The sequence below is a fragment of the Chaetura pelagica genome, unplaced genomic scaffold (genome assembly GCF_000747805.2).
Source record: "Chaetura pelagica isolate M959 unplaced genomic scaffold, ChaPel_1.0 scaffold40, whole genome shotgun sequence".
NCBI lineage: Eukaryota > Metazoa > Chordata > Aves > Apodiformes > Apodidae > Chaetura > Chaetura pelagica.
In genome coordinates this window covers 1,323,814-1,346,346 of record NW_009952160.1, presented here as the reverse complement: position 1 = coordinate 1,346,346, position 22,533 = coordinate 1,323,814, and the positions used below count along the sequence as shown (strand labels likewise).

The 22,533-nt window shown below is 37.3% G+C and overlaps 1 protein-coding gene across 1 annotated transcript in view; it reads left to right on the top strand.

Annotated features, from left to right (window-relative positions):
- The window catches only part of LOC104397278 (solute carrier organic anion transporter family member 4C1-like), a 38,907-nt gene that overhangs the window by 9,159 nt on the left and 7,215 nt on the right, over positions 1-22,533 (top strand). Inside the window, exons 2-10 of the mRNA XM_010007228.1 lie at positions 5,471-5,734; positions 11,383-11,577; positions 13,845-13,941; positions 14,867-14,988; positions 15,784-15,899; positions 16,199-16,343; positions 18,769-18,964; positions 19,737-19,890; positions 22,276-22,463. Of these exons, the coding sequence (XP_010005530.1) occupies positions 5,471-5,734; positions 11,383-11,577; positions 13,845-13,941; positions 14,867-14,988; positions 15,784-15,899; positions 16,199-16,343; positions 18,769-18,964; positions 19,737-19,890; positions 22,276-22,463 (1,477 nt within the window). The remainder of the gene's footprint in view (positions 1-5,470; positions 5,735-11,382; positions 11,578-13,844; positions 13,942-14,866; positions 14,989-15,783; positions 15,900-16,198; positions 16,344-18,768; positions 18,965-19,736; positions 19,891-22,275; positions 22,464-22,533) is intronic.

The following is a 22,533-nucleotide window of genomic DNA, read 5'->3' as shown; positions in this document are numbered from 1 at the left end:
GGGGGGCTGGCGGGGCTCCTGCAGTGCCCCAGTCTGGTGCTTGTTGCTGAGAGTGATGGTCGTGGCTTCTCTAGGGGAAGAAGCTGCCCTGGATAGGGAAGTTGCTAATACAGTGTTGCTCTCTTTACTTGAGTTTGTGCTTCCTTCTTTTTCTGCCTACCTTTGTGGCCACTGCTGAGTCCATGGGCGGGCTGTGCCCTTCATACTCTTGCCGACACTGCATCCCCCTGGCAAACAGGGAAGTAGTGCTTCATCAGTGAGGCACATGAGCTAGGGAATAAACCTCAGTATAAACCAATTGACAAAACTGTAGTGCCCTAGAATGTACTTGGTTAAATACCTATGAACGAGAAAGTGCTTGGGTGTGGTTGGGTGGTTTTTGTGTATGGATGTAAAAAAAACGTGGCTTTGTTCTGTGGATCTTCCTACAGCCATCTTTTAAGCAACTAATAGCTTAACTTAACCATGGGGAGAACCTGAATTTTATCTTGCTCTCAATCTCTGTTGCTCAGCTTCAGATATTCTAGTCTATATTTTGTGTTTTCCATAGCAAGATTTGTTAGGGTGTTGGCAATCCTTAAGCTTAGAAAGTAGTAAAAATGGCTGATGGGGAAGAGAAGCATTAGTGTGCCAAATGTACAAACTTCAGTTTTGTAAAGTTTAGATGTTTGTCTGTTAAATGGAGCTATTGCATTAATGTTCAGAGCCCTTCAACTTTGTTAGACTAGCTAGGAAAGCAAGTTGTTTCCTGAAAAACTGGAGCTTTAAAGCTCATCTGAGTTGCTCATAAAGAATGAGACTGATGTAGAGGGGTGGTGGGAGGTTCAGAAGTACTTCAGTGCTAGGAGAGCAGGCAGCCTGTTCCAGAGGCATGCAGGATATAAAGGCTTGTGTTCCTGCCTGGAACCACACTGAAGTAGCTGGGATGGTCTGAGGACAACTTGAGCAGAAAGTTTTGCTTAAAACCTAGAGGGATCTGAAAACTACTTATGTTGTTTGGTGCCTCTCAGTTCCTATGACTCTTTCTGACTTCAGCCTGTTAAGAAGCTGGTGTTTTCTTGCCATACATGGGTTGCGTTAGAAAACAATTATCTGGAGATTTTTGGGCTCATATTTGAAAGGTCATGCTACAGGTGTTCTTGTCCCGCTGTTAGCTCCAATTTATTTTTTATAACATCATAAAAAGTAACAGAGAGGTGAAAGAACAGAACAGCAGATCTCAATGCTAGCTGAGTAGTAGGCCACTGCTATTGTAGCTTAAGAATATGGATAGGCAACTGAAAGTGCCCTGAATGTGGTCCTGGGAAGTTTCGTATTATGTTACACTAGCCAAAGTGTATCTTGAATATTTTCACCACTACTAAATTTGCTATAGCCCTGTTTCTTAAAATCCAGTGTGATGTGCTAATATGATCATTTGCTCAGCTGAATGATTATTTTGTATCACTTAAAATTTATCTTTTATTAGAGCTATGGATAGGTTCCCAATCATAAAAAGGTCTTGCATAATAAAAATCTCTGTCCCTTTAGGATGCTGTGGGCGTTGGTTATGACATGTATCCAGGTCTTGGTCCTGTTATCTAAATCTAGGTGTATACCAGACCTCAGAGAGGTACTGGTCTACTCTAGTTCAGATTTAGGGCCTTAATGTAATATAAATTCTGATGCTGGTTTTGAAAGCTGATATAGGCATAGCTATTATAGACCTTGGGGCATTCTTAATGATGTTATCTGAATTTTCTGGACAAGTACCTTACCTTTGATTAGATTGTAGGAAGGAAATTAAGTTCTGAAGACTTTGATTGCAACTCTTTGAGAAGCAGAAAAGCCAAACATTTTCAGACAAAAAATTCAGTGCTGCATGTGCAATGTTATAAAAATACTCATGTGTTGCAGCTACAGACTTCAGACAGAAGCATACAGAACACAACTGAGATTTTGAAGCTGTGTGATCTGTGTGTACTGTGCTCTAGCTTTGGGTCTCGCTACTTAATTTACGCTCCAAACGGCAGAAACTAGCACTGATGAAGATAAAATATGTCTGTAAAACTTGCTAATGCACTTCTAGGGCAGTTTATTTGCTACTGCACTGAAGAGTAATGAAGTAATGCTTAACATTTACACAATGAGTGAACATAGTAGGTAGTTATCTGCAGTAACCTGATGTATGTCTGTAGGTTTTTGAATGTGTGTGTCTAAGTGAAGGCATGTATTTGTTAGGTTATTTTCTAGAGACTCTAGAAAAGAGTTTGTTATCATTAGCACCTGATTTGCTGTGTTTCAGCTTTCTTCTGTATTTCAGTTTTCCAGGTGTAACTTAACTCTTCATTTCTGACTATTTTGTTTTAAAAGTTGTTATGGCTTATGGGATGCCAGGCTAATTTTATGGTACCAATATGAGGACCTAGAGAGAGGGTCTTCAGTATGCTGGTGGCTTTGAGAGGGACAGAACAGAGAGGGATCAGTATTCCCTTCCATTTCCTGCCATACTCTAAAAAAGCTAGGAGGATAAGAAGTCGCCCCCATTCCTTCTCCTCTGCTCCTTGCTGCTCTCCTGGCCTTGGAGGGAGGCTCCTGCTTTTTCATGAGCTCGCCACATGCTCTTCAGCATCCAAATCTCTTAGGTGCTGGGAAGAGCTGTGAACCCCTTTCTGAAGCTGGCTCTGCCACAAGGGACTTTGAGACTCTTTAATACTTGTGATCATCAGGATCAGTTTTTGTATGTATTTGTAGGTATCTTTTTCTCATTCCATATGTTACTGTCCCTTCCAGTACACCTCTTCCAGTTTTAATTCCCAACCTTTAAGTCACTCTTCCTTATTCACATTTTATCATCTCTTGGGAGGATGAAGGGGAATAACAGAGGGTGATTCTGTTACCTGTTTTTTGGTTCACCCTGACCACTAGACAATGACAAGTATATGTGAAACCTGTATTTCCAGAATAGAAACCACTTCTTTGTGTAGAATGTGGTTACATAACTAATACATCTATGGCACTTAGAGTTACGTAAGTGTGTGATTGCATCTTGCAATACAGAAACCGGACGTACTGCAGTTCATAGCTGTTGTTGCAAACAAGGTAGAAGTTACCTTGCTAATTTGTGTGCAAGGAGGACTGTTTATTCCTCATGTCAGTAGTATTTTTATAAAACAAAACAACAGAACTACTGATTGAGACTGGTCTAGTCTAACTTGTATGAAAAAAAACTTCAGGTAACACTACTATTTTATAACCTGATTAGATTTTTTAACTCTAAAGACTTAATAATTTTTTTAATGGAGTGTCTGCATATACTTTTAATGGAGTGCTTTAAAGCCACCATAGTTAGAAAAGCTCTAGAGCACGTTTTTGTTAAATGGAGGAACCAAAAATTCTCCTTCCTGTCTTTCATTAGAGAAATGAAGCTGTTCTATGATTAATCTGGATTTTGTGGGCCAGTACACACTACCTAAATCTCTAAAAGAGGTAGCAGTACAGTAAGGTTTTGTATGAGAACTGTTAAAATATGTCTATTCTAGTATTTAAGTGTGAAGATGTCCTTGTAGAACTTTTTTTTTAGATCAAATTAGTATCAGCCAGGTTCAGTCTTTTCTGAAGGTACTGTAGTGATGAATGCCTAGATGATGGCATTGCAGAAGCTGTACTGCCATTCATCACAGCTGCATTTTCACAGATGAAATCTAGTTATCTGTTAAAATTAACTGCAAATGTTTGTCTTTTGGGATGAAAATTGAAAGTGGCAACTTAAACAACAGGTAAAAGACAATGTATTCTAGTTCTGTAATAAAATTGTCACACAGTGCACCTACTTCATGTGGATATTTGAAGGCCTTAGTTAATGTTTGAAGTGTTGGCAAATGGGAAAACTTGTTTGTGCATTCCTTTATGCTAGTATTGTTCTTGGATAGTATTCCTTCATGCAAGTATTGGTCAGTGCTCCTTAAGAAGAAAAAAGGAAAGCTGCTGAATGCATAAATAGTGGCAGTGGTGTAACACCTGAATAATTCTGTTAATCCCATAGGATTTTAAGTGTGGTGGTCAGACTGACAGGGGCAGTTGTCATCCTTGATAATGAGGCCATAATAGGGTATTAGAAAATTAAGACTATTCCAGGAGCTGCCTCCATAAAGAAAGCTGAAGTGTTCAGTTATGATAGGGATTGCTCTGGTAAGAAAAGAGCTGGTTGATCACAAATTTGGAGTATTTTTTTTTACATGTGTAGAGCACTCTAGGCAGATCTGTTGAAGTTCAGCCTGTATAGTTGCACTTCTCAATGGTGCAATGCTTTTTGAAAACTAACTTCCATTGATTACTGTCCCCAACCATCTGTCCTCCTGTTCTTGGAATGACTGTAGAGAATTATGCTGGATTTTAGAAATAAGGATAACTGTAGGGTCTATGTAACGAGATGCTTATCAGTCATCTGAGACATTACAGAGCTCTTAATCTTATTTGCAACTCTGACTCTGAAGACTTCCTCAGTTGGTATATATTTTATGGGCATAGTTTAATTAGACTGTCGTTATCTGACTCTGATAGGAAGTAAAGGTTGTAACCTTCACTCACTTGTAACAGTCCCAAAATAGGATTCTGTTACGAGTAAACTCTTGTAAATCAAACTAGTGTTTTGCATATGAACAGAGCAAGAGGCAGGATCAGTAATTCAATGTGTAGTATCTAAAACAAAACCTTTTGTAAAAATGTTGTGTATAAGCATGAATTGGCAATGGCAGCTTAGTTGCTTCTACTCCTGTATCAGTTTTTTCGAGTTCGAGTGTGCCCAGGCACCTCATGCAAGGCCTTTTTTTCAGATTTTAGGATACTTCTGCTTCAGAGAACTTCAAGATTCACTTCAGGATGAAGTTTTTTATTAGTAAACCAACTCAGTTGCACTGAAAGAGTTGCAAACTATAATTAAATAGCTTTATACTTTTTTTATATTACAAAAAAGGATGTCAGTTCAAAAGCCTTCTTGTATCTCCCCTTCATGACAGCAGGGAGGGAAGTGATGTTTAACAACCATGATTTGAAAGCTGTGTCCTGAACTTGATTCAGTGGTAGCTTGTATCCTGATGAAAGTCATAATCTTGACTAGTTTTCATTTCTAAGTATCTTACAACACTGTAATCAGTTTTGCTAGAAATTTGTGCTTCAAGCTGAATCTGTAATCTTAATACATGAACAGAGCTTAAGGCATGGTATTTTGCTGGTTTCACACTTCAGTGTTGAATCATTAATGCCCCTAGGAAAAAAACAAAATTGAATGGGGCAGTCCTGTGCAGTTTGGCTGTCTTTAGGTGGCACTGTATCAATCCACTACATACCTGGATTTTAAAGCTAATAAATACCTTAAAATATAGCTTTGTGCATATATTTGTTTTAGCACTAATATCATATGATAAGCTTACCTTTGCAACTTATCAAATTAAAGTATCTTTCACTAATTATCTCTTTTTTTTTTTTTTAGGTATTGTGGTAAATGGCCTGATTAACGTTAGTATTTCAACAATTGAGAAGCGTTATGAGTTGAACAGTTCCCTCACTGGCTTAATCTCTGCAAGCTATGACATTGCTTTTTGTATATTGTCACTGTTTGTATCTTTCTTTGGAGAAAGAGGACACAAACCACGATGGCTTGCTTTCTCAGCCTTTATGATAGGATTGGGCTCACTTACTTTTTCCTTACCACACTTCAGCAGTGGAAAATACCACTATGGAACTAAAATTGAAGGTAAGCTTATCCTTATGTTTTGAAAGGGATTTAAAAAAAAACATATTTGTAGTGATGGTGCAACTCTTAATTTGGTACATGTTAAAGTTCTGAAAATAGAGTATTAGCTCTGGTACTGAAAAGAAAACTACTCTGCGAGGCTCCGAAGTTCAAGAGCTGTCTCTGCACAGTGAGCTTTCTTTTTCAGAAGAGATCTCAGCATCAGTATCAGTTTTTGCTCATAAGCAACACTTGAATAAAATGCTTTTTTGACTTGCATTGATTAATACAACTAAAATTCACTTTTAATAAAAAAAATTATCTGGCATTTCTTTGTGAATAGGCGTGCAAGTTAGTTCAGTGGTGTATAAGAAATGTTAGACTTAACGTGTCCCCTTTTTGAAAGGTGGCTATATGTTGCAGTTCTTTTGGGTTTTGAACTGTTACAGGCATCTTCAGTAATCCATTATCAGGTTTCACTAAGTCCTTCTAAAATGATTATTAGAAATTGTGGGTTGCTTTAGGATAGAGTGAACAAGCAGTACTGAGCTATACTGAGAGAAGCAGTACTAAAATCATGTGGAAAGCCAGTTCTTAATCTCACCAATTTTTTTTCCTCATAAAACAAGACTAAGTGCAGTGTGCTCCAAATCAAGTCATTGCGTGTCAATTTAGTGGCACACTTGTAACTTATAATGGAACATCCAGATGTCTTTAAAGCAGGATGACTTAATCTTTGTCTAAATTGTTATTGCAATGTCTAATTACTTTATGCATTCAGTGAGAAAGCATAGTGCTCACTAAAATCAGTAGCTGTTAAGCAATCTGATGGAAGGGTCTCAGTCTTCTGGTTGTTGATTAGTTTAAGTGTGAATCATGTCATACACTTCATGACCTGTCTAGACATCAATCATTACCCCTTAGTAACTGGCAACCACCTTCTCTTGGCTCTATTACAGTCCCATTTCTCTTCAATTTCAGTTTAGGTATTACTCTCCTGCTTCACTAGTATGGAAGCTGAATTTAATATGAAGAAAATTCCAAACTGACTGTAAGGGGTTTTGTATTAAAGCAAAATACTGACAGGTGGGAGTGTGAAGGGAGATGGTAGACTATTGCAATTTATCTCTCTTGCTCCTACCAATTTTAGCTGAAATCTCAATTTACTTAATCAAACATCTGCCACCTCATCTGCCATTAATGATGCTTTAGGTGTTGATAGCTTATTAGGGCTCATGTTCTACATTGACTTTTGAAAGTTAAAACCTGTAGGAAAAACTTTAAATGGAACATGTGCTTTATTTGTGGCACTGTAAGCTGACTGAATTTATGCTGGTTTGACTGCTAATTGCAGGTATCTGTGCTGTGACTGTGGTGAACAGCTTTAAGGACTTAAGTTGACTTAAACGAAACACTAAGGTAAATGACTACAAGAGTACAGGGAATGTCTGCACCATGACAGACACTATGTAAATCTGCAAGTGCTGTGCAATGGCATCCTTTAACAGTTAACCAGGGCACATGATCTTATAGGATATTTGGTTTAGGTAGTTTGTATATTGATGAAGCATCTTAAGTATAGCTGCAGAACTTAATAGCACCACACTCCAAGAAACCTTATTGCACATTTGTTTGGTTGAATAGTGTGTAGAGATTTTAATGTATTGGGAGTAAACTCTGATGCTTTTCATTAAAATCTACCACCTAATTTATTTTTAACAATTCCTAGTTGGTTACTTGATTATTTATATTCATGGCTTCTATGACAGCACAGTGGGTTTCACCTTCAAGACAACTTCAAAGTGTAGTTCAGTGTAATATTTAGTATGGCTGCCAGTTAATTAATAACTCTAGCCTGGAAAACAAAATACATCTAGCCTCCAAATATAAGGCTTACAGACTTCCTGGAATTTACTGTTTTACATGAAGATATTTTTCTGAATATATGCATATGAAATGCTACAAAACTATTCCACTGGAAATATTTAACGTAACAGTCTTCAGAAATCCATTGAAAGAGTAGTAATGAGTAGTCTAGCTATTTACAAAAATGTTTAGTCACCGTATCTTGTCTAATCGCCAGAAAGGCTTCAAACTCAAATTTGTAACCTAGATGTAACCAGCTATTTTGGTTTCTTTTTTAGTTACATAGGGTCGTCAGTGTCTCAGCTGACTCGGATACTTGTAGTAAGGAGCTCCATCTAGTGGTTTGTCTGTAATAAAAGTTTTGCCTTTGATTACCTGTATACAGTGGAAAGAACTGTAAAACCAGCAGATGCTGTAAGCAATATATTTCTAAACTTTAGTCGCGGATCTTTCTGAAATATGTTTACATTCGAGAAGGGTGTTTGTTACAGCAAGTGTGAAATGGCGCTTGACACAAGGAAGATAAATTTGTTATAAGAGCTGTCAAATATCGAAACGGATTATCCAGAAAGACTGTGCAGTCTCTCTGGAGGCTTTCAAGACCCTGCTGAGTGAAGTCCTGTGAAATTCGGTCTGCACTTGTAATACCTTGGAGGTATTAAAAGGGTGTGGAACTTCAGGGCATGCTATAGTGGGTGACATGGGGGGGGGACGGGGGGCGGGTGGTGGTATTACTTGGTGGTGGTCGTGTTTGTTTGGAGTTTTGTTGTGTGAGTGTGTTTTACTTTTTTGTTTGTTTGGGTTGATGGCTGGACTCTGTGATATGAGGTCCTTTCCAACCATGACTATTCTGTGATTCTGTTTGACTTGTGCCACTTTTCCAGTCTGCTTGAATCTTAGACTGGTACAAGAAGGGGATTACATCAGTGGCTGGTGTAGAAAGAATTTCTTTGTTGGCAGTTCTGACTTATGCTCATTTAAACTAATTTCATAGTTTTGTGGTAAACTGTCTTTGCTTTAAAAAATATTTTATTTGAAACACTAAATATGATCCATGGCTCCACCCAGTAAGTGTACTTGCTGACTTTAAAAAAAACACAAAAGAAGTTCAGTAGTTGATGTAAGTTAAAAGATTATAGCTGTATTGAAGTGCATATTGATGGTTCTCTTAATTTTGTCGTTAGACTTGATTATGTGGTTCTGAAAACAAACTAGTGTGGTAAGCTTCTCTTGTATCAATGTCAGGATAAATTTCCTTGGCCATATAAGCTGAAGAGCTAGAAAAATGAAGGGAAGAGGCTGTAATCAGTTATATAAACAATAGTACAGGCTTTCAAATTTACATGAGTTGTGTGGAGTGGGGTGGAGATTCCTGAAGAACCTCAGTCTGTGAGCTTGATTACCATTACCATATGTAATCTGCTTATTTCATATAGCTATTCCTAGATCTCAAATGAGGCTAAACTTATTTCCTTGATCATAATTCATGGCATTTTCTTACTGTGCGTTGCTTGTTCTCTCATGTATATTTAACAAGATACTATTATTTTTGTACTACAATAAAATAACTAGCTAATGATGTCTTAGACTTGCCCAGTAGGTATTAGATGTTAATTTGTAACTGCAGATATATACTACTTAAATGTTGGACGTTAACAAGATCCTATATGGCATGGTTTCCTTCTATAGTCAGTTTTAGATTCTGTGCATGTAAATAGTACAACGTTAACCTGATTTAAGACTTAATTTCCTTCAGAAAAGAGTAATATTGATAAAGCATATTGACGATAAATGGGAAGTATACTCCTAAGACACTTCATTTTCAAACTAGTGATTCATAATAAAATGTTCCCCATATAGTGTTATGTTAAAAAAATTGTATTAAAATAAGGTTTTCTCCTAAGTGGAAAGGAGGAAAAATTTTAATGATTCCTTCTCTTTTCCTATTACTCTTCATTGACCAGTTTTTGTGCAACAGCACTGAATTACCTGTTGTGTGTTACATGACTCCACTATGGTGCTGCTTCTTCTGGAGGAAGGCATGATAAAACCCATGTATGGATTTATGATAACATCAGTGTATATAGTTCCCTTTAAATACCTGATGTGTGGCAAGCACTTCCTTGTGGTTTATGTCCTGTGAACCCGAACTGTGGACAGTTTTACTTAAGTAAAAAGTGTTCACAAATGTATAACAACCTGAGAAAAATGATGTAATTTTGTAGCAAAGTATTGAGAATTCATCAGTGCACTTACCTGATCTGAAGGGTATTTTCATATATTTGCTGAGTATGGCTTGTTTTCACCATATAGAATCATAGAATCATCCTGGATGGAAGGGATCTTGAAGTTAATCAAGTCCCACCATAACCTAAATCCCTCTGTCATAAACTAATTTACCTGTTCAATCATGCTGCTAAGCATTGTATCTACATTTCTTTTAAATACCATCATCTACCTGGTCAGCCAGTTCTGCTATTCAACAATTCTGTTGGTAAATAAATTATTTCTAATATCCAGTCTAAACCCCTCGTGGCACAGCTTCAGGCCATTTCATCTTGTCCTGTCATTATTCACTAGAGAGAAGAGGCCAACTCCCATCTCCCTACAACCTCCTTTCAGGTAGGTGTAGAGAGCAAGGAGGTCTCCCCTCAGCCTTCTCTTCCTCAGACTATACAATCCCAGTTCCCTCTGCCTCTCATCATAGGGCTTATTCTCCAGACCTTTCACCAGCCTGGTACCTCTCCTCTGGACACGCTCCAGCAACTCCACATCCTTCTTGTAGTGAGGGGCCCAGAACTGCTCACAGTACTTGAGGTGTGGCCTCACCAGTGTGGAGTGCTGGGGCAGGATCACCTTTTTTCTGGCCACACTATTCCTGATGCAAGCTAGGATGCTGTTGGCCTTTTTGGTCACCTTACGTTAAGTCAGCTTGATCCTCTTCCTTAGGGTTGTTTACTCTTCTGTGGAAAAACCTGGAAAGAATCATGCTCCTCTTTTTGATCTTGTCACTTGGGGCTATCTGCTACTAGAAGTGCAATGGTAGAAAGAGGAAGAAGAGGAGAAGACATACCCCCTGTCTTCCTCTTTCCTCTTCCTTCCTCATATTGCCAAACATCACGTGAGTAGGTGCAACTTAGGCCCTTCTACCTCCACTTCTCTCTTTGTGTGTGGGCAAATACAGAGGCTTTATGTTAACTTCTCATTCTGGAGATTAACAGTGTGCAGTCTATGAGCACACTGTATATGGTGTGGGTTTTTTTTTTTCAGGGAAACACTTCCCAAAATAGTGTATGAGAAAGGAAAATCTGTCTTTGCTTGTGACTGTGACTAGAGTTACCTTTCTAGCAGTCCAACATTCCTCAGGTTTTTCAGGCTCCTCTGTCACTAAAGAATGGAAGTTGTTAGTTCTCATCAGAATTGTTGTAAGGTACAAAAACATAATAAAGTGTCTATTATGTCGGATTGTTCACTAACCTTTTGAATTACCATTTGACAGTTTTTTGCATGCATCTGGTCAGTAATGCTGGTCAGTATGCATGCATCTGGTCAGTAAGCCAAAACATTTTATCAAGTGTCATCCATCTTTTTTTCCAGGTAAGGAAAGAAAAACCAAGCCATGATCGTATTTCTTTTGGGGAATATGATATCATAAAAACTTAGGGCACTGTCATATAGGGCCAGAAAATTAAAATAGCAGCCTGGCATTATCAGTACTTAATTTATAATTTAGTACAGGCTTTTCTGCAGTTGGACTGTGTGTTGGGTAACAGAATTTTGGCCTTGTTCTCTCTGTCTTTCAGACACATGTCAAATTCCAGGAACAACCTCTGCTAACTTCACTTGCAGTACCAGCACAAAGTCTTCACTTCCCAACTATCTATATATCTTTATCCTGGGACAGCTGATGCTGGGAATTGGAGGAACTCCACTGTATACTTTGGGTACAGCTTTTATTGATGATTGTGTCCCAAAACACAAGTCTTCTCTTTATATAGGTAACTTTTTAAACTATTTATAACACATTATCTGGCTAGATCAGACTGCAATGCCTTAAAAATGCTTTTATTATTTCCTCTAATTAAATCAATCTTGTAATTGTTTACTTATGTGCATAAAACATTTTTATATCAGTTACTCTGCAAATTAGGTATTAGTCTACTGCAAGTGTCAAGTTTTTTCAATAGTTACTTTGCAGAGCAAGGTTAGGCTACTTTGCTCACCTCTCTGGCTGTTTTTTCATGTTGGTAGCTGAAAGTGATCAAACAGTTAATGTAGCCTGCTTGTTAACAACAGGATAAGTTGTAGAAAAATTTACTTTTCACTGTTACAGGTCTTTACTGTATTCTTTAATAGTTTTATTTATTTACCTTCTAGCAGTAGGATGTCATCTCAGTGCAGGGACACTGCTATGCATCATATGATCAATACAGTTCTCTAGTCACATCAACATTTGGCACTTGAGAAGAAAACACTGGAATTATATTTCATTAATTGAAAGTAAAGAAATTGCCTAGAAACATGGAGAATGTGCTTGTCTTACTTTGGGGGCTGTTTGAAAGCTAAGTAACTAATTGTTAGCAGTGGCTTTTAATCTTTCCAATCAACATTCTCTAGACTATGTCCATTTTTACTGCTAAGTTGATTACAGTTTAAGTGTGTTTTCTATGGATATTAAGGTATTTGCTATTTCCCCCATTTTAGTTATAAGCTGATAGAACTGTTAGCTATACTGGTAACTCCCAGCAGTAATTCAAAGCATCTAAGATTGCTGGACTCTTTTTCCAGATTAAATCAGTATTTTAGGGTGCAAAATTGAAATAATCATCTGTGTGCATACAATTCTTACTTAATTGTTGCAGACAAGCCACTTCATTTGATGCCAAGAAAATGAGTACTTGAATGTGTTAAATCTTAAAGCTTTTATTTTTGCTGTTTCTTTGTACTGAGATGATTATTACACTTTCCTGAGGTCAGTGAAATAAATAGAGCAGAATTAGGGCTGCGTGCATGATTAGAGGATCAAGAAGCAGCCTGAAAACTCAGGAGAATGTGATCAGTGTTTGAACTTGAAACACAGCAGACCAATACAAAAAATTAATGCCTGTGCAATATTCAGGCAGCTGCTGTGTTCAGAAGAACAGTGTATTCTGCCCAGTATAACAAAACTAGAAGGCAAGTTAATTGACATGTAGCTACATTAAGCCTTATTTTTCTTGCTTTTATGCAATGTATTGAGGATTTAAAACATATTGTGTTGCTTTGCCTAGTGCAAGAAGTGTTGTGAGAAGGCAGCAAAAAAAACCCCATAGAACTTTCTGCTAGTGTCTGTAAGTGGCTGCTAGCATCTACATCTAAAGGCAATGAAAAGTTAAGCTATTCCAATTGATGATTGAAACTAAATGGTGTGTAGGGGGAAGCAGGCACCTTCTAAGCTAGGTTCAAAGTTCTGTTGAATGAATGCAGACTGAGAAAGATCCTTATAGCCATGTCAGTATTTCTAAAATACAAAAAACCCTGGGATATTTCAGTTCAGTATTTGTGTTGACTTACTGATGCTTGAGTGTCTCCTTTTGCACCCCTTCCCTCTCATCCCCTGTCATGCTTTCTTGCTGTTGAAAGAGTTAAATCATACTAAATACGTAAGATCCAGGCACTTTGGAAACAAATAACAAATCCAGATTCTTCAACCTGTGGAAAAGCTTAGAAAACCAGCAGCAAGAATGCATGTATTCCCAATTATTTAGACAGATCTAGTTACTATTGGTTGCAAGCCTTTATCTGTAAAGACAGTTCTCCTACCAGCAGTGCTCAAGTGCCACATGAATCTGACTGGTAGGTAAAGGAGACTATTGTGACATCAAGAAGATCTTCTCCTAAGGCCGAAAAATGAGATAGACCTGAAAGTGCTCTTTAGTAGGATATGGTTACACCTGCAACATTAGAGGGCCTTTTAAGGATTTTTAACTAGCTTTTTTAAAAGCTCACTTGTGATTGTAGGCACAAGATGTGCAAGGGCAATCTAATAATGCATAAAGAAGCTGTCAGGGAAGTGTCCTTTGCTGAACACCTAAGATGCAGCATTTATGAATTTTCTTGTTGAGGAACAAGTACAAATTTTGTCTTCTGTGTTCTGTTGAAGTAATGATATTGAAAGATCAGGTGGAATTATAGAAACCATTTGGTCTGAACTTGATTTATGCTTTTTTTTTTTTAAAGAAAGCTTTAAGAATGTACTGTTAACTTGCTGTGTTTTCTTTTCTAGGAATTGGCTATGCCATGTCACTGTTGGGCCCTGCTATTGGCTATGTCTTAGGAGGCCAACTACTTAATATCTATATAGATATCCAGATCCCAGGAAGGCAAGATGCAGTTTAGTCTTTTTCTTTCTATTTCCTTTTCCTAGTAACTCTTACTAAAATCTTCAACTTTTCTTCATATGGGGCAGAAGAATAGAGGAGTAGTTTTGTTTGGAAAATACTGCATTTTCAAATGGTTCTTTAACTTGGTAACAAGTTGCATTCACAGGGGCTTCTAGCAAGTGATTTACTTCCACAGTGAGTAGTTGCTCCTCTGTATGTGAAAGTTTTTCTGTAGTGCAAATACTTAGTTCTAACTTGTTGAGGTATTAGCTATTTTAAAGCTGATTAACACAAAAATGCTTTGTCTTTTGGTTGTGCATTTAGGGTTAGATTTCAGCTATTGACTTATTGTACAATAAGTTTCCCTGAGGTGGGATATGAGGAGTAGAATACTCCTACTTACCTTCAGGGGAAGAAGTTGCTAGAAAATCTGCTAGTTGAGCACTAGTCTACTGTTAAAAAAAGTTTTAAATTATACTACTGTCCAAACCAACAACTTCATTTACACTTATTTCCTGTATTTTAGGGATTTTGGATCAGTGCAGTGGCATTCTAAACTCCTGTATTGTTTTTCACATAACTCATTGACTATGAAGATTCTTTCTAAAACCAGCTTTTTTAGTATCTTAATAATGCTACAGGATCTTGAAATCAGGAACCAAATAGTGGTCTTTAAATCAGAATTCATTTGACAAATCAGTTGAATGCTTTATTCGATACAACGCAATATTGCTGTAATATAGTTGATTAATGTGCTTGAAACAAGCAAACAAATTTGATACATTTAAAACCAAAGAAAATTACATTATTCAAAGGCTTTCTGTTAAATCGGTATTAAAAAAATATATTCCAGCTCAATGACATCTGAAATTGCTGATTTGAATTAACATATGGTAAACATGCTTTTTCCAAATTATTTTTACAGTGCAAAGATGAGTCAAGATGACCCACGTTGGCTTGGAGCATGGTGGATACCGTTTCTTGGGTGCTTTTTTGCAGTTTGGCTCCTTATAATACCTTTTTCATGCTTTCCAAAACACCTGCCAGGTGAATGTTTAACAATAATGGGGTACTTTGGAAGAGAGAACTGTTTATACTTGTGGATTGTGGGCTGCTGTATTGAGTGATTGATTCCCCTTTGATTCTGTTTCTTAGTTAATTGTCTCTGGCTCAAACTTGATTATAAGCATCTTGGTTTTGATATGCAGCTTTTAAAACAAGGCCAATGGGCTAGAGAGAGAATCTTGTATATGTAATGATCTACAGGTAGAGCATGGAAAACTGATCCATGAGGGTTTGGAAGATGTTTGCAGCTGCATCACCCAGGACTGTATTCAAAGCTGCTATATTATGTTTTATTGTTCTGGATGAGGCAATAAAGTGAAAATCAAAGTATCCCAGAGTGATTTCTATTCAGTGAAGTATTATCTTGGAGTCCCTTGGAAGAGCATCTGAAAGAACTACTATGCTTGCCTGGAAAGAGAAATGAAGGAAGAAAAACAGTGAAGTAGGGAACTGTGGAGAATGAGAATCTTTTTTTTAAATTGAAAAAAAAAAAAAGGGTGTCAGGATAGTATAGAATTATTATGATATCTCTGGTAATATCTATCTTACCCACAGTGCCTTCTAATGGAAGTATGATGCTTTCAGTCAAACTGTTCTTTCTGCAGCAGTACATTATTAATCCTGTGATGGAACTGTATCTATAAAATACTGAAGAACACTTAAAATGTATGAGGTAGATCTTCTAAGGAAAGAAAAAGTTTGTGGGTTTTTGTGACATTACATCTAAGAGCACAGGTATTCAATGTTTTAATTGTCAATAAATATGCCTGTTCCTAGGAACAGCAAAAATACAGGCTGAAAAAGTCTCTGAAACACATAATGATGGAAGTGAGGCACTTGTCGAGGCCAAGAATATTGGAAAAAGTTTTAAAGACTTTCCCGTGGCTCTCCTGGTAAGAAAATATTACATTTACTGAGACTGATATATTCTGACAGATGAAATTGTTTTTCAGATAATACAGAATTGTTTAGAAAGGTAATTGCTGCTTTATTGTTTTTGATAATGAAATCTCCAATGCTACTGATAATTTAATGCTTATTAATTTTATTGAAGCTTAAGATTATTCAAGCAAGAAGAGCATATTAGTGGAGTTACACATGAGAGTATCTGCTTTAAAATATAGTGACTTCTAGTTCACATGGTACTGCAATGAAGTAATTTCCTGGGTGTTATGCTGATTTCCCCTTATAGATTCTGTTGAAGAATCCAGTACTTATGACCCTAATACTAGCAAGTTCTTCAGAAGCACTAGTTGCCACTGGCTTTACCACATTTCTACCAAAGTTTATAGAAAATCAATTTGGAAAGACATCAAGTTTTTCAGCAACTCTTGGAGGTAATGTGGCTTTTCATTTTTAAATATTAAATATATTGTGCCGAACATCACTAACATCATAGGCATCTTGTGTTTGAGGTATTTGTGAATGTACTCACATTAAATGTAATTCTCACAGCAGAAACAGTATATTACATAACAGTATAATATTCTTGTGTGTTCTATGAAAAGCCTTGCATTCAATTTATCAAAGGTGCAAAGCTATGTATTATTTGTAAATTCAGAAGGTCTGATACTTGTATTTGAAGTCAAATGAGAATTTTGTGTGCTGCTGAAGCCAATTTATTCCTTTCTTGTTTTTGGTGAAAAACATTGAATTTTCCTTATTTAAAAACAGCCTTAGCCCCTACTAAAGGAAGGCAGCTGGAAAAGCAGTGCTTGCTGCAAGTAAAGAGTAGACTTGGCCTTTCCTGTCTTCAATTCCACTACAACATTACAGTGAGATAGCTTACAGTAAAATGACTAATCAGGATATATTATAAAACTACTGTGTAACTGTTCCTGTCGTTACTGTCACTTCTATTATCTGACATGCAGAAGTAATAGGTGGAACAGGAGAAGGCTATGAAAAGCTGAGTATTGGAGAAACAAATGGAAAAATCTTATGGAAGAGCTGCACTAGGTAGGGTCATGGGATTAACTCTGATCCAGAGCAGAACAGCAACCAAATCAAGGCCAAAAGGTACTTGCAGTGTGACAGACTTAATATTTCTGGAACATGTCTTGATAGATTACTTTAGCTGTGTTGTGCTATAGTATAAGCATATGCTAGCTGAAGTGCTCATTCTCTGGCAGAAATACATTTGGGAGAGACAATCTGAATGATATTCTTCTAGATAATACTGGATTGTACTAACACTATCCAGGCATTCCTTCAAAACAAAGTATCAGCAAGGTTCACATAGAAATACATTGTAATACATATTCAATTGTTAAACAGAAGTCAACAGTGAAGTAGAGTTTGAAGTAGTTTTTTGTCTGTAAGCCTTGTTTGACTTTCTTACTGAGTTGAAAATATTGGTAGTGTTAACAAATACACAGCTTTAAAGAAGTGCCTACACTAATGTTGGAATCTAGCTGTACCTGAGCTGATGTTGAGCTAGCTAGTGTAAATGTTACTGATGTCCATGTTAACTATTTCAACTCCCTTGGACTACAGACATTTGTGTCCAGTGCAGTTCTGCCACTGTACCTGAACTGCCTTTAAAATCAGCTGTCTCAGGTCAGTGCAAATTACACTGAGTTATGTGTTGTATTCTAGATTAGCAATATAAGAATATTCACAGAATCACAGAATGGTAAGGGTTAGAGGGGACCTATGGAGATCAACCCTGCTGTTAGAGCAGGATCCCCTGGAGTAAATTACACAAGAAATGTCCAGGCAGGTTTGGGATGTCTCCAGGGATGGAAACTCGTCTTAGTGGCCCTGTGTGGGCCTCTCTTCAGTAGTTCCTTGTCCTTATTGAACTGGGGTGCCCAGAATGGTACACAGCGCTCCATATGAGGTCTCACCAGAGCTGAATAGAGGGGGAGGATAATATCCCTTGACCTGCTGGCCACACTCTACCTAATGCACTTCAGGGTGCCATTGGCCCTCTTGGCTGCAAGGGCACATTGCTGGCCCATGTTGAGCCTGTTGTCCTCCATGACTCCCAGGTCTCTTTCTCCAGCGCTGTTTTCCAGCATATCAGCCCCTAACTTGTACTGGTACATGACATTGTTCTTTCCTAGATGGAGTACTCTTCACTTGCCCTTGTTGAACTTCATTAGTTTTCTCCCTGCCCAGCTCTCCAGCCTGTCCAGGTCACACTGGATGACAGCACAGACCTCTGGAGTGTCTGCCAATCCACCTAGTTTTGTATCGTCAAACCCTACTTAGTTATGTGTTTGGAGTCCTAATAGTGCAAAGAGCATAATTGTGGACTATATGGACTATGACAGCAAAACTGACAGAGTGATCTAGACCTTTAAAAATCTTTCTTTAGATGCCTTACTGTGCTTTCCTGTGTAATAGTGATTATAGTCTCCTATTAAAAAGTTACTACAGATGCATAACAAAGAGCATTAACATGAGACAAAAACACTGAAGCAATGAAAGAGCATTTAGTTTTAATGAAGCAGTCTATTGGTGTTCAGAGATTCCTGGCCAATATGCAGTACTCTTTAGTAATCTAGTTTTGCTGACTTGGGCAAATGTAAATTCTACCGTCAAGTTGAACTTCTGTAAAGGTTAAAGATACTGCAAGGTTAGAATAAATTAATTGTGCTGATGGATTCTGGTAGGATGCTTTGAAAATGACATCACATGGAGTGCATTTAAGAAAAGGTAACTGTTCTGATTTTTTTTCTTAGCATGAAATTGCACTAGCTTCACTAGTTATATCTTGCATTTTTGTGTAATTGCGGGTGTCTTGTTTCTCTCTAGGGCTCGTGTTAATTCCAGCAGCAGCACTAGGCCAAATCATAAGTGGCCTTTTGGTTTCCAAGTGCAAAATGGATTGCAGAAGCATAATCAAGTTCATGATAGGCACTTACACAGTGGCCCTACTATTAAACACAGTGTTTTTATTTGCTAAGTGTGGGAATGAGCCTTTTGCAGGTGTCTCTGAAACATATAATGGGTAAATATATTTTAATGCACTGCTGGATTTGGTGTTAACACATAAAAAAACTACATCATAGAATTAAAAAAAAAACCTTAATGTTTTGTTTTGTCTTGATGTATTAAAAGGAAATTGAGAGTAGTAGTAGTTAGCAAGAGTTTAGAATAGTCTGTTCTTCACTAGTAGTTATTCCCTAAACAGCCAAAGATCTTTAATGTCCCTTTGGGCATGATATGACTTAGTATGTCATGGCACCCAGCATTTAGCATGTGCAGGTGTCTTGGTGCTGGAACAATCTAGATGTTTGTGTAAGAATATTAAACAGTAAAAATGCAGTGGTTTGCAAATGGACTTGAATCCAAGACAGAAAAAAGAACTCCAATGCTTAGAACATGATCAGTAGAATAAACAACACCAAACACTGCTTATATTAATGTTGCATTTTTTCTTAAATTTAAATTGAACAAATTCAAGTGTATAAGTGTATGAGAGAGGCAATGATATGAGAATTAGGTTAGAACACAGAATCTTGTCACCTGTTCTGTGGAATGAAAATTGGAGGAATAATCTATGGAAATAATAGCACAAAAATAACTAGGTATATTGAAATGGGAATTCTTTCTAGAGTTTTAACTACTAGGAACATGGCTTATTTTTAAGTAATTAGCTGCATGAATCACCTGAGTTGAATATTTAGAGATTTATTTTCCTACAAATACTGCCTTACTTATTTACATATCCTCTGTTTTTAAATTACTTTATTTAAAGCCTCTTAACTTTTACCTTTCAGGACAGGTACACTACATAACTTGACTGCACCATGCAATGCTGACTGCAGATGTTTGCGATCTGTGTACTACCCGGTTTGTGGAAGAGATGAAGTTGAATACTTTTCTCCCTGTTTTGCAGGATGTGCATCACGTTTTTTTAACAACATGAAAAAGGTACATTATAGCATAAAAGGTGTCTAACATATTTGTGCTGTTCTGGTTTTCTGGAAAACTGATTTTTATATCAAAAACACTTTCCCCTTATTATGACAGAAAATCACAGTATTTCTGAATCTAAGTGGTAATTACTAAAAGAAAACTTTGTGTGAATTGGAAACACTTAGGATGCATGTTGGTGTGCATCAGAATCCAATAATCTCTGACCAGGTGCTTCTAGATATTACACTTATGGAGTGTGTAATATTGAATATAAAATATATTTGTTTGGCAATGTTGCACAGGATTTCTTATTTAGCAGAATGATACAAAATATACTGAAAGCACAATACAAATGTAAGTTATGTTTAGCAAAGTACAGCAATTGGAACAGACAGTTCACTCACAACACGTGTGTGATTCCCATTGGTGGCTTTCTAACATGCTTCTCACAATCCTGGGCCTCCCCAGGTGCTGGGAAGGCATATGTGTGTTGAAGTCAGTTCAAATCTATTGCTTTTTTTGAAATTCTGCTATTATTTTTTTTTGTACTCTGTGAGTCTGAGCCACATTGACCCCTGTGCTGGTCTGGCTACCTCCCAGAGACTTTCACATTCACTTAATGAACTCGGGGAGAAACACAAAAATGACGTAGCTGTTTGCGTTCTGCTGTTGGTTTCTTTGCAACAGCTGTAGGCACTGACAGTGTGCCTTGTTCTGTGAGCTTCATGGGCATGTCACTCATCACCTCTGAGTCTTTCCATTGGAACATTTGATTGGTCAGTCACAGCATGTTTCTCACTTGTTCACTTGTCACACTGCAAATGTTGCTTGTCCTAAGCTTCCTAATGCTGAAAATGCAGGAAACCCGAATACACTTAAATAAGCTTGAATTAACAATCAGGAAAGTAGAAATCAACAACTGTCTTGAGATTAAGCAGTTCTTATTCTAGATCTTTAAGCGTAATGTAGTGTCAATTGTGTGTGTGGCATCCTGCTTCTGTGCATTTCGAAACCTTGAATGTCAATTGCCCCCATTATAGGAGTGGTAAGCCATGAAAATGCCTGATTGTCATTGAGCCTTCCCAGAACTGAGAGTCTTCTGAAAGAACTTAAAAGTAGGAAGGCTGAGCCAGGGGTTGGTTCTGGGGCTTTATAAATTGTTGAGGGACAATGGTAAATGAGGAGGCATTATCTAGGAAAAAAAAACAGAAGAGGCTGACTACTTATGGCTGTGAAAACTTTGCACTTCACTAATTTTTTCTTTGAAAGCAAACTTTAATTGATAGCATAGCTGTTGTAGTTGCTCACCTGCTTACAACAGCAGTCCAACATTACTTCTGTTAAGTTTTATCAGTAGAGTTTACCTCTCTTCCTGTCAAGTACAGCCAGTGTGAAAATGAACGTTTTTATAGCTAAGACTGTCAAGCTAAGTGATCTAGGACTTGTCAGCATCTTGGAAGGATGTGAACTGTTGTCGTTTCCAGTTTGTTCTGCTATGGTTATAACTGGGTATGTATTACCTAAGCGTGAAGAACAAGGCTTGAGGAAACAGTGGTGCAAGTAGATGTGAATCTGGAGAATTAACCCCTTTCAAGTAACATTAGTCAAGGCAGTTAAAATTTTTTTGAGTAACTATTGAATTGTACATAAATAATCAGTAATTGTGGTTAATAAACTAGGTAGCAGTTAACATTAGCTTATTTCAGTATTGGAAAAATGACTTGAGAACCATGTGAATTATTTTCAGCTGGAAGGGAACTGAAACTTCTGCTACCCTTTGTTCATGTTGCACTTTGCAAATGGAACTAGTCTCTTGGGGACAGAGAAAAGGGATATTTCCTCCCTCCAACTCTTGACACCCCCTGTTGTGCTTAATGTTTTCAAATAAGTGATTTCTTTGAGAAGTATGTATTCAACATTTTTAATCTATTTATATCTATAGAAGACTCCGTTGGTTTGAATACTGTAGCTTAACCCATAATAACTGATGTTGTCTTCACTTACTTTTAATAAGATTTGAGTGCAAAAGTTAGCATTTCAAGGCTCAGTCTGCTGGTTTTTTTGTATGATTCTGGGTACTGTGGAGTGTGAAATTGTTTGGGGTTTTTTTATGCCCGTGCCTAAAAACTTGCCCCACACAAAATGGAGATGAACACTGCCTTCTTAGACCACAAAAACAGAAGTAATTTTTGCTCAGTTGAGCTGGATCAGTCAAGTTCTGTTGAAACAGTTTTTAAAATGAGGGTTAGTGTCAAACTATCACAGGGAAAATGGACTGTTTCCTACACTGTAAAGTAATGATTTATAGTTTTATTCAGTGTGGTGCAGACTCAACATCTACCATGCTACTGTCACTTCGCGTCACTCCTAAAGCTAAATTGTGTTATAAACTATTTGCAGACATACCACAACTGCTCCTGTATTGGGAAACCAAAAAGAGAAAGTGTTTCAGAGGATTTTCTTTATGAAGCTGTCCCTGGGAAATGCCCAACACAATGCAAATTATTACCTTTATTTCTGACCTTCTTCTTTTTTGCTGTCATTTTTACATATATGGCTGTTACTCCAACAACTGTGGCCATTCTCAGGTATGTTTTTTGGGCTGGGAAATGAGTAGCATACTTCTGAAAAATCAGATCTGTGAAATATTCTAATTTG